The 12,500-nt window shown below is 44.4% G+C and overlaps 3 protein-coding genes across 3 annotated transcripts in view; 1 reads left to right on the forward strand and 2 right to left on the reverse strand.

The window, feature by feature from the left end:
• LOC308380797 (uncharacterized protein) overlaps positions 1 to 8,847 on the reverse strand; it is an 84,259-nt gene extending 75,412 nt beyond the window's left edge. The window contains exons 1-5 of the mRNA XM_080858203.1: positions 8,675 to 8,847; positions 7,888 to 8,000; positions 7,288 to 7,434; positions 6,121 to 6,270; positions 1,343 to 1,461 (exon numbers count right to left, since the gene is read on the reverse strand). Coding sequence (XP_080714329.1) covers positions 1,343 to 1,461; positions 6,121 to 6,270; positions 7,288 to 7,434; positions 7,888 to 8,000; positions 8,675 to 8,735 — 590 coding nt within the window. The 5' untranslated portion in view covers positions 8,736 to 8,847. The remainder of the gene's footprint in view (positions 1 to 1,342; positions 1,462 to 6,120; positions 6,271 to 7,287; positions 7,435 to 7,887; positions 8,001 to 8,674) is intronic.
• The window catches only part of LOC308380751 (E3 ubiquitin-protein ligase TRIM35-like), a gene marked incomplete at its 3' end in the record, with an annotated part of 284,739 nt that overhangs the window by 156,410 nt on the left and 115,829 nt on the right, over positions 1 to 12,500 (reverse strand). The gene's annotated exons all lie outside the window — the stretch shown is intronic.
• mindy3 (MINDY lysine 48 deubiquitinase 3) overlaps positions 9,651 to 12,500 on the forward strand; it is a gene marked incomplete at its 3' end in the record, with an annotated part of 32,105 nt that continues 29,255 nt past the window's right edge. Inside the window, exons 1-4 of the mRNA XM_080857335.1 lie at positions 9,651 to 9,886; positions 10,415 to 10,743; positions 10,998 to 11,077; positions 11,796 to 11,856. Coding sequence (XP_080713461.1) covers positions 10,650 to 10,743; positions 10,998 to 11,077; positions 11,796 to 11,856 — 235 coding nt within the window. The 5' untranslated portion in view covers positions 9,651 to 9,886; positions 10,415 to 10,649. The remainder of the gene's footprint in view (positions 9,887 to 10,414; positions 10,744 to 10,997; positions 11,078 to 11,795; positions 11,857 to 12,500) is intronic.

The following is a 12,500-nucleotide window of genomic DNA, read 5'->3' on the forward strand; positions in this document are numbered from 1 at the left end:
CGACACACACACACACACACACTTCCCCTCCCGACCTGCTGCTCTCCGAGCTGACTCCCCTCTACTGAAGCAGAGCTCCGTCACACACACACACACACACACACACACACACACACACACACACCAAAACACTTAGCCAGGGCTCCGTCTCTTTCTCTCTCTCTCACACACACACACACACACACACACACACACACAACAACCCTTAGCAAGGGCTCAGTCTCTCTCTCTCTCACACACACACACACACACACACACACACACACCCCAAAACACTTAGCAAGGGCTTATACTCCGAGGGCGCGGATGCGCGTCAAGACATTGTGCCAAAATGCCACTGCCAGTGAATCTCATATGAAAGCGAAATGATTAGAAGCATTTTGCAAACGCAATAACTAATGATTTCCCTTCATTGGTACCTGGTGGCAAGGTCTAGAAAGAATCTTTTTCTTTGCGATGCTAGTATCATAAGTTAGAGTCCATACAGCATGTATTGAAATCTAGAAATCGAGCAATTGAGAATTCTTCCTTTTTGGGGGAAACGGTCATTTTGAAGTTAGCACAGATGAAGAAAACAAATAAATAAATAAACAAATGAGTGTTTTTCTTCTCATTTCTTTTGGGGGAGCTTGGAGCGAGGGAGAATAATAACCAATTAAGAGACTGCTCGCTAGCCCATGACTTGCATTTTGGTGTTTACAACCGCTATTCTCCAGCTCTCTCAAGAGATCTCAGCTAACACACAGCTTCCCTGAAATAGACTCCAGGATAGCTGAATGCCCAAACCAAGAAAGTAGATCTCTTAGGTAACACACAGCTTTCCTGAAATAAACACCCTTACCCTAACGCCCAAACCAAGAAAGGAGATCTCTCTGTTTGTGAATCGATAGATTGAATAAGTCATTATTGCAGATGTGTCCTGTTCCATGTGACCCAGGTGATGTGTGTGTGCAAGCACTTTTTTGTGAGCCGCTGTCTGTGAACGTGTCTGTCCGACAGTGTGCATGATTTACCAGAGGTGTGTGAAGTAGATCTGTGAGCGTGTGTGTGTGTGTCTGTGTGTGTGTGTGTGTGTGTGTGTGTGTCCAACAGTGTGCGGGATTCACCAGAGGTCTGTGAAGTAGATATGTGAGCATGTGCGTGCGTGTGTGTGTGTGTGTGTGTGTGTGTGTGTGAGCATGAGCGTGTGTGTGTGTATGTGTGTGTGTGTGTGTGTGTGTGTGTGTGTGTGTCCAACAGTGTGCGGGATTCACCAGAGGTCTGTGAAGTAGATATGTGAGCGTGTGAGCGTGTGTGTGTGTGTGTGTGTGTGTGTGTGTGTGTGTGTGTGTGTGTGATTCACCAGAGGTCTGTGAAGTAGATCTCTGCTACGGAACAGAAGGCCACCGCCACGTCTTTCCCTGTCACGATAGGACCGCCTTCTTCACCCGGAGCCGACGCCCCCTCCACAGCAGAGGCAGCCTATCACAAAAGAATAAAAGACCTATAAACATTATTAAAATAGCATTAACATTACTACAACGCGCACAAAATGGCTCACACACACACAAACACACACACACACACACTCACACACACACACACACACACACACACACACACACACACACACACACACACACACACACACACACACACACACACACACACACACACACACACAAGCGTGTGATCAAAGGCTGTGTTTGGTTTTGTCTTCGGCAGGAGCAGTCTGGGAGCCTAACGCCTATTAGGGTGCATCAAATTGCAATGCAAAAATGAAGTCTCAACATTTCAAACCGTCTGGGGTTGCATTTTCTTCGGGCATCTATAAAAATGACCTTTGCAAAGTTTTGGGAAAAATCATTGAGATTTCGAGGTGTAACACAACATGTGAATAATATGAAAATGCATTTTATGCACTGGTATTTCCTTCAGGACATGCACATTCTAGTTCTTCTTCAAACCAAACATTGAAACCAAAGCGGCACCAGAGAACGATAGCAAAAAAAAATGCATTTATTGTTTTTGCATGGAAGGTAACACTCGGAGCACCCAGACAGATCAATGTGCTGGAACTGTGTATTTTGATGCACCTTAGTGACGCCCATAGTGACGGCTCCTTTTGGACCGGATCCGGCCCACAGCCGCCACGGCTCTCCAACATCCACACACACACACACACACACACACACACACACACACACACACACACACACACACACACAGACACACACAGGTGTGTGATCAGAAGCTGTGTTTTGTCTTCCACAGGAGCAGTCTGTCCCAGGCCAGTTGTGGGCCGGTTCTGTTCAGAAGTCGGCTGCTGGCCGGCCATCTCCCTGGGATTTGATCAGGGAGAACAAATGGGGGGGAAGTGTGTGTGTGTGTGAGTGTGTGTGAGTGTGTGTGTGTGTGTGTGTGTGTGTGTGGAGGGGAAGTGGTCTCTAATGCAATCACAGCCAGCAGAGGAGGGAAGGAGGTGTTCAACTGTGAAGCCATTACGCTGATGCCAACACGACATTCTAATGGATTTACTCGTGTCCCATAAAAATCTGCACAGCCTAATGGAACCCACGTCATAACCTGTGCGTGGGGAGGGTTAATGACTGTGGGGTGGGTTAGGGTGTGTGTGTGTGTGTGTGTGTGTGTGTGTGTGTGTGTGTGTGTGTGTGTGTGTGTGTGTGTGTGTGTGTGTGTGTGTGTGTGTGTGGGTGTGTGTGAGGAGGGTAAATGCCTGTATAGTGGACGCCGTCACGGTTTATAAGCACCTCGGCTTCTGCTGCTCCATTTTGACCAGGTCATGAGACAACACAGGGCAAAAATGAAAAAGAAAAAAAAAGATTGTGGGAGCAGAATCCGTCCAGCCATCTTAAGTTCGCTGTGACAGAGAATGTATTCCTTTATTTTATTTTATTCCCCCCATCACCCTGTGTTTGGTCAGGGTCACAACAACTCCAGGATTACTTCTGTTATTCCACTGTCATCGGGAGATGTATGGAAATTCATTTTTAAATTAATCTCATCTCCAGTATATTAGCCGTATCAGTGAACTGTACAATAACTGCATTGGCTCTGATTATCAATAACTGCATTGGCTCTGATTATCAATAACTGCATTGGCTCTGATTATCAATAACTGCATTGGCTCTGATTATCTTCCACAGCCCTTGTGCTTATAGGCCTGTGAGCCGCACGATCACTACTCTCTGTTGTTTCGGCCTGATCTCCGGGAGCCAATCACTACTCTCTGTGGTTTCGGCCTGATCTCCAGGAGCCAATCACTACTCTCTGTTGTTTCGGCCTGTTCTCCAGGAGCCAATCACTACTCTCTGTGGTTTCGGCCTGATCTCCGGGAGCCAATCACTACTCTCTGTTGTTTCGGCCTGTTCTCCGGGAGCCAATCACTACTCTCTGTTGTTTCAGCCTGTTCTCCGGGAGCCAATCACTACTCTCTGCTGTTTCGGCCTGTTCTCCGGGAGCCAATCACTACACTCTGTTGTTTCAGCCTGTTCTCCGGGAGCCAATCACTACTCTCTGCTGTTTCGGCCTGTTCTCCGGGAGCCAATCACTACACTCTGTTGTTTCGGAGCATGGGAGTTGAAATGTAAAGAACTATGAGATTACACTGCCAAACCAAACCAACGGAGACAGACAGACAGACAGACAGGCACTCACTCAGACACTCACACACACACACACACAAGTAGATGTGAAACAAGGAGCAAGATGTTTCTGTACATGTGACAGACAAACAAGCTGTTAGACCATCTCAGCTCTTTGCTGAAACGATGCAGTTATGGAGGCAAGAATGTCTGTGCGTGTTTGTCTGTGTTTCCAGAGGGAGACGATGGGAACAATACACGCCATGACAGACGACAGCAGGTGAAAGATGAAAGCTAGTCTGACGGCATGAATCACCCCGATTCCTCCGAGCTGCTCCAAACATGTCCAGGGAAAACATCAAAACCCACACTGGCAGTTGTAGTATTTCTAAACTTTTTGTTTTATTTCTAAACTTTTTGTTTTATTTCACTGCTCTCCTACACGCTTGACAACAGGAAGGCCACGTCGTCCCCCTGATATAAAACATGACTGCCTATCTCTGAACACAGCCCTCATTCTCCAGTCAATACTGCCTATCTCTGTGCACAGCCCTCCACCTCCACCTCCATCCAATACTGCCTATCTCTGTGCACAGCCCTCCACCTCCAGTCAATACTGCCTATCTCTGTGCACAGCCCTCCACCTCCACCTCCATCCAATACTGCCTATCTCTGTGCACAGCCCTCCACCTCCATCCAATACTGCCTATCTCTGAACACAGCCCTCCACCTCCACCTCCATCCAATACTGCCTATCTCTGAACACAGCCCTCATTCTCCAGTCAATACTGCCTATCTCTGTGCACAGCCCTCCACCTCCATCTCCTGCCTAGCTCTCTACCCTCCACCGCCACCTCCTCACTAGCTCTCTACCCAGTCAATACTGCCTAGCTCTGAACACAGCCCTCATTCTCCAGTCAATACTGCCTAGCTCTGAACACAGCCCTCATTCTCCAGTCAATACTGCCTAGCTCTGAACACAGCCCTCATTCTCCAGTCAATACTGCCTAGCTCTGAACACAGCCCTCATTCTCCAGTCAATACTGCCTAGCTCTGAACACAGCCCTCATTCTCCAGTCAATACTGCCTAGCTCTGAACACAGCCCTCATTCTCCATCCAATACTGCCTAGCTCTGAACACAGCCCTCATTCTCCATCCAATACTGCATAGCTCTCTCTCCACAGCCCTCCACCCCCAGCCTAGCTCTGTCTCCACAGCCCTCCATCTCCTGTCAATTAATTTGTTCCTTGTGTGGTGTGTGAGTTTCAAAGAAAGACCTGTCTCCCCTTAATGGAGTCAGCACTAATGATGGGGGAGATGGAATGGACCAGAGGCAGACGCCAGAGCGGTGATTGGATCCCACAAACAAGACACAGATAACCAGTCCAGACAGGGAGCCTTCGCTTACTGACTCACTCCTGCAATCTATTGCAGAGACCAAAACAATTACTGACAACTGACAAATGAGAATGAGGCTGGCGCTAAAGGAAACGCCGCTGTGCTGTTCTATAAAAACACACACACAAACAAAACTAACTGAAAGATCTCAGACATGTTGCCAACAAAATAACACTTAAGTTGTGTGAAACAACAGGGTAACAGCGTCCTGCGGTCAATCTTATACAAAAGAACAATGAAGTGTTAATTTACTTGCATATCTAATCTTATACAAAAGAACAATGAAGTGTTAATTTACGCAATACTTGCATATCTAACATTACCAGCACGAGGAAACTGAACATCTATTCAACACTGAAGGTATGTATGGCGCGTAGCAAACGAAGACATGACCTATGGCAGTGCCATGCTCCCTTCATTCATACCTGTGGCAAGAGAGAGGAACAACACTGACCCCTGCTGGATTGACTTGTGTATTACATCCAACCACATGTTTCATCTATACATTATTTAGCAAAAAAATCACATAATGTATTTCCTCTGTTTTTTTTTTTTTTTTTAGACAATTCATGATTAGAACTCTAAACGTCCAGTACTGAAAAGTGGACGTTGACATATTAATTTGGGGTTTATATTTCTCCCACAGAAAAGGATGCCAAGTTTAACCTGGCCTGCCAAATAAACAAATATAAATGTTTACTGAATATTTTGGAGACACCCTCCGATACACCACTCCCCTCATTCAGATATGGTGTGTGTGGCCATGCAGCATACTCACACTGGTGTTCTGTGTGTCCAGAGTGTGTGTGTGTGTGTGTGTGTGTGTGTGTGTGGCCATGCAGTATACTCACACTGGTGTTCTGTGTGTCCAGAGTGTGTGTGTGTGTGTGTGTGTGTGTGTGTGGCCATGCAGTATACTCACACTGGTGTTCTGCGTGTCCAGAGTGTGTGTGTGTGTGTGTGTGTGTGTGGCCATGCAGTATACTCTCACTGGTGTTCTGTGCGTCCAGAGTGTATGTGTGTGTGTGTGTGTGTGTGTGTGTGTGTGGCCGTGCAGCATACTCTCACTGGTGTTCTGTGCGTCCAGAGTGTGTGTGTGTGTGTGTGTGTGTGTGTGTGGCCATGCAGCATACTCACACTGGTATGCTGTGTGTCCAGAGTGTTGATCATGATCTCGATGCCCTTCCTGAAGTAGTTGATGGCTTCTTGACTGGTGTGGATCTGTCCCAGGTACATGTACTTGCCGTGACCCTGGTCTGGGCTCAGCTCCACTGCCTTCAGAAACACCTGCACTGCTAGTCAAGGAGCGAACGCACAGGCTGAACAGCAACACTAACACCAGAAATAATAATAATAATAATAATAAACACCTGCACTGCTAGTCAAGGAGCGAACGCACAGGCTGAACAGCAACACTAACACCAGAAATAATAATAATAATAATAAACACCTGCACTGCTAGTCAAGGAGCGAACGCACAGGCTGAACAGCAACACTAACACCAGAAATAATAATAATAATAATAAACACCTGCACTGCTAGTCAAGGAGCGAACGCACAGGCTGAACAGCAACACTAACACCAGAAATAATAATAATAATAATAAACACCTGCACTGCTAGTCAAGGAGCGAACGCACAGGCTGAACAGCAACACTAACACCAGAAATAATAATAATAATAATAAACACCTGCACTGCTAGTCAAGGAGCTAACGCACAGGCTGAACATCAACACTAACACCAGAAATAATAATAATAATAATAATAATAATAATAATAATAATAATAATAAAACGTTATGTTCCACTGCCTTCAGAAACACCTGCACTGCTAGTCAAGGAGCGAACGCACAGGCTGAACAGCAACACTAACACCAGAAATAATAATAATAATAATAAAACGTTATGTTCCACTGCCTTCAGAAACACCTGCACTGCTAGTCAAGGAGCGAACGCACAGGCTGAACAGCAACACTAACACCAGAAATAATAATAATAATAATAATAATAATAAACACCTTCACTGCTAGACAAGGAGCGAACGCACAGGCTGAACAGCAACACTAACACCAGAAATGTGTGTGTGTGTGTGTGTGGGTCTGTGTGTGTGTGTGTGTGTGTGTGTGTGTGTTTGCAAACAAACATCAAACATCAAAGATAACTGTTCCACGAAGATAACTGTTCCACGAAGATAACTGTTCCACATATGTTAACTCTGCCGCAAAATGTTGGTGGCTCTGGTATCAACAGCCACAAAAGAAACGTAACTTAGTAAACAGCAGCGGAAGGAAACTGAAAGGATATTTGCTCGGCCCTGTCCACCTCCCCCATCTCAGCGCAGATGTTGCCCATCATCTCCAGGACCTCCAGGTTAGTGGGCTCCACGTCCAGGGCACGCTGGCAAAACAGACGGGCCATCGGGAAGTCAAAGTTATCCATGCTCTCCTCCGTCTGTGGGGTGACAGGGAGTGGGAAGCAGATTATGTTAACTCACATTTCACTTCTTTCCATTGCACACTCACTTTTGCACTCCTGCCCTGCATTTTACCTTTACTTTTGTATATACACTCTTTTTTTTTTATATATATATATATATATATATATATATATATATATATGTTTCCATACTGTGTTCTGTAGTACTTATATTATGTGTAGTACTTAGTGAGTTTCTGTGTTTTATGTTATGTGTAGTACTTGTTGTGTGTATGTATGTATGTTTACTGTATGCACCCATACACCAGAGCAAATTTCAGGTAGGTATACACCTACTCGACAATAAATCTGTTTCGGATTTCTGATTCAGATTACACATGTTCAGTCGGTTAAACAGGGAAAGATTACATGACATGTTTTGGCTTTTTAATGACAGGTCAACCCACTGACGAGTCGACTCCAGGTTACCTTTTCCAACAGCTGCTCAACGGTGTACTTTTCTGCCGTTTTCTTCCTTGCTTTTTCGTGCATCCTCACTTGCATGCGGTCCTGTGCGGTCAAGGCTACTAGCCCGGCACCTACTGCATCAGTGCGACAGATTCAGTTAGTGGTGGACATACATGACATACGTGAAAAAGCATGTGTACTCGTTTACTGTGCAAGACCTAACCCCTATCACTGCTCCCCGGGCGCCGCCAATGGCAGCCCACTGCTCCGGGTTAGTGTTACTTCACTTCACTGTGTGTGTGTGTGTGTGTGTGTGTGTGTCACTTCCCTGGATGGGTTAAATGCAGAGGTTAATTTCAGAGTGTGTGTGTCTACACCACCTCTGCCATAGAGAGGACTTTCACTTTAAAGTCAAGAAGGTTAGCCAATATAGCTCTCTAGCTATCCAGCATGGACTCACTGAGATCTCAGGATACACACACACACACACACACACACACACACACACACACACACACACACACACACACACACACACACACACACACACACACTTTCCCTGAGGAACGAGTACTTGCATGTGACAGTGAGAGGGGGTTGGACCGCTTTGGGGACTCCCAATCCCTAACAACTCTAGGAATGTAACATAATTTCCTGCGTAGAACTACAATGTACACAGTTTACATTTAATATCAATAAGGACCAGCAATATTACTCCGTTGGGAAATAGAAGGCAGGTTGAGTCGCTCATCTGACTGTCTAACAGTTGTCATTTTAGCTAACAACAGCTAACTTCAAGTTGACAAACCTCCATTTGAACGGGTCTTCTTGGGCTTGCTCTTCTTTTTGGTCTTCGCTTGCCCTCCCATGGTTTCAGATACGTATAGGGTTGTGTGTGGCAATATGGCAAAACTTGAGTTATAATAACTAAGTTAGACTATCTAGCTAAATCTTTACTGGCCGTACTGTGTGGCACTAGCTGGCTGCGTTTTCCTCCGTCTACCACAAGAGTGCATTTACACGTGTGCCCATTCGTCTACGGAAACTAAGAAAGGACAAATGATCAGATTGAAACGTTTTTCAACAACGCGTCGCAGTTACTTGCTACATCATCACTTCATTCCGCTGTAACATTCATCTTTAAAATCTCTGTGACTGCAGATTGTCACGGTGTTATGCATATAAGACAAATGGGGGGAACTTATCCTCACGCGTTCTTTGTCAGTAATAGCATTAACGTATTCATGCACATAGTGCAGGTGATGTTTGCACTTCACTACTGGTCTGATAGTGTTGTTTAAATTCACGAGCAAATTCAGAGTTTTCGTAGCGTTCGTAAACTTCACTCTTAGCAGTAATGGAATAGCTTTAATCCCTTAATTTGTTTAAAACATGATGTCACATGCATGTATTACGTGAGAGTTGTAATATTTACATTACATGGTTACGTTAGATGTGTTTAGCAAGTGTCTGTTGTCTCACAAGAATTAGAACTACATGCCATTTATAAAGGTCGGTAAGGGCTCAAATGAGCTTTCATTTAAAAGCCTCTTTATGGGAAAGAAGGCGGGAAGGATGACTGACAGAGAGAGACACTGACATGAGTGATCCCAAAGAGAGCCAATAGCAGATCCTTAAAATGACTCGCCCTCATTTCATCACTGGAACCTTCTGGATTTGGACCAATCGTGTAGTTCCATTTCTGTTGAGCGCATGTTTGTAGTGACCATAGTAAATAAACCGACTGGTTGGATAGTGAGTCAGCTTACATTAGCTAGCAATTTTGAATCACATTTTAAGTCACCTGTCAGTGAATGTGTTAACCCGGGCTTTTGAAGAATTTGCGCTACAGCGAGGTCTATTTGGTTGCAGCTTCCAACAAGCCTTTGCTTATCACAGCATTACAAACATCAGGCGACTCCTTGCTAGCCAGCTACCATTAGCTAGCAGGACAGATTCGTAGCTAGCTAGGTAAACGTCAAGTGGCTGTCTTATCCCAGGACTGAGGCAGAATTATCAAGTAAGTTAACGTACACCATGAATTGCTGTTACGTGAATTGTTTTTAAGGTAATTTCACATGTTGCCTTCTTTTATAGAGTTGCTGAAATCTACAGCTTACCTCAAAGCATTTACAGCATTTTGCTAGCGAAGTGAAACTAACCCTCCTTTGCTAATATTAGCCGACTAGCTCGAATACTGAATAGTGAAATTATTACATTTTATTCCTTAACGTTTCTGGTGAATTTCAGTGTTGTGGCTATCGCATGTTAAATTAGCTTGCAAATGCACCATACTGGAATGTAAATAAACACATTACGAGTCCTGTAACTTAAGTGTCTTGGCTGGCTAAATTAATTATCGAACCAGATTGCTCCACTATAAACAGCTCTCTCCACATTTGTCAATGAGTTAGGCAGCTGTTAGCTATGAACTACTCAACAATATCAGGCTAACGTTAGCTGGCTAGTTCAATTACAGAGGGGTATCTTGTGTTTAACCGTATGTATATACATATTTCACTAATGTAACTAACTTTAGCTATCACAGACAGGCAGTGTTGTTTGCTCGTCTCTGTGGCAAATGCCACCTGCTTCATTTCGAGAGAGAAAGCTGAACACCAACAGTCAAGCCTGCACCCAGCTAGCACGATCGAGCTAGCTCGGCACCATAGACCCGATCCGATTGCTCGCCAGGAGCCAGCCCTCCATCCAGCCACGGATCTGCATGTGCAGTTTGGAACCGCAGTTGTATCACATCCAGGCTGGAATCAGACTCCGTCGAAATGTCAGAGTTCAGTAAAGAAGTGGTGGACCTGGTGTGGGGCCGACCGAACAGCAGCGGCATGTCGCCATCGCTCTTTAGGAGATGGACCCAGGGTAAGTCGTCAGTGGAGGAGAGGTAACTCTGGCATCTTGTCTGACAGTCCTTGAAGAATGAGAATACATTGGTGAAAGTATCATCATCCTCATTATTGTTTATTCAGGGAGAGTTGACTGAGCACAGGGCTCTTTTGCAGCAATGCCCTGACTGAGGCTAGATAATACAGAAGAACAATACATAAACAAATCATGATTTGAGGTGCATGCATACATACATTCATGTAGTGACTAGTGAATATTTCCTTGTGAAGGTTTTGTGTTCAGCGAAACGGAGCGCACCGCCTTGGAACAGTTTGAAGGTGGACCGTGCGCAATTATTGCACCTGTACAGGTGAGTGAGCCATCTTTTGCAAACGCAGGTGTTTTGTAAACCTACTCCAAATAAGCCAGCATTACCCCTGAAATAAGTTATGTAAGATAGTTTATTTTATAGTTGGTTTCGCTTGTTAATGGTTACTGGTGACACTGATATGCCGCTTGTTATCTGTGCTTTCTTCCTGTAGCTGTATTGGACTTAAAGGCACCTAGTGCAACATTAGGGCATCAAAATGGAAATATTCTGGATAAGACAATCTTTATGATATTGACATTTACTTCACCATACTAGCACATTTGCATCATTATTTGATACTTTGGGCATTAAAAAGAGTGTTAAAACTAGCCGCAAGAGTGTAGCCCTTTATTTATTCGTGCCACCAATGGGCCTCTCCCCACCGGCGATTGTTGTTGTTTACGATTTTCTATCAGTCCTCACAACACAACGACGTCTTATCTTTGCTCCTTGAATGTCGATATGCAATGGTATGGAGTTATTGAAACTTACTACGTGTAAAAAAGACTAGAAATTGAATGTTTATTTTTCGAGTCTCAAGCCTATAAAGTTGCACTGGGTGCCTTTAATGTCACATTGCAATCTATCTATCCTTATTCCGTTTAATAAGAATGCTGTTTTTCATAATAATGTATTTCAATGAAGTGTATTGGTAAGCAAATGTGTTGTTTTGTCTAAAATGATTCCCTGTGTTTGCGTGTGCATCTTTGCTTCTCAGGCTGTCCTGCTGAAAAACCTCCTCTTTAACTCTGAGAACTCCAACTGGAGGGAAATCTCAGGTGAGCAGCAATCTCTCCACTCACACGGCGTCTTATACACTTAAATAAAAACACTTATATACAACACAGAGATATTATACACTGCATAAAACACATACATGCACAACACTGCAACATTAGACACTTATATACAACACTGCAACATTAGACACTTGCATTATAATTATGTGCACAACACAGAAACATTATACACTTGCATTAAACACTTACATGCACAACACAGCAACATAATACACGTATATAAAACACTTACATGCACAACACAGCAACATCATACACTTGCATAAAACACTGAAATGCACAACACATATATATAACTCAACCTAGAATAAATGCACAACACATATATGCAACTCAACCTGGAGAGCATGCTAAATCTAGCCAATGGCCCTGTCATCTCTAGACTGCAGAGGGATGACTGTTATAAGACATCCTTTAACGCTGATGTCTGCTCATGTTATTCCACTGGCTAGACTGCAAGACTGTAAGGCTGTCATCAGTGATGTGCGTAGGAGTAGAGGTCAGCATCTCTCAGCGTTTTGCTGTTTGCTGGTCAGTGATGCATGTGTGTGTCACAACTGCTGTTTTGTGATTTTTAAATGTTTTGATTCAGTGTGGGCTTGCTGCCCATAGACAGACTAGGA

The sequence above is a fragment of the Sprattus sprattus genome, assembly GCF_963457725.1.
Source record: "Sprattus sprattus genome assembly, chromosome: 19".
In the NCBI taxonomy this organism is placed as follows: Eukaryota; Metazoa; Chordata; class Actinopteri; order Clupeiformes; family Clupeidae; genus Sprattus; species Sprattus sprattus.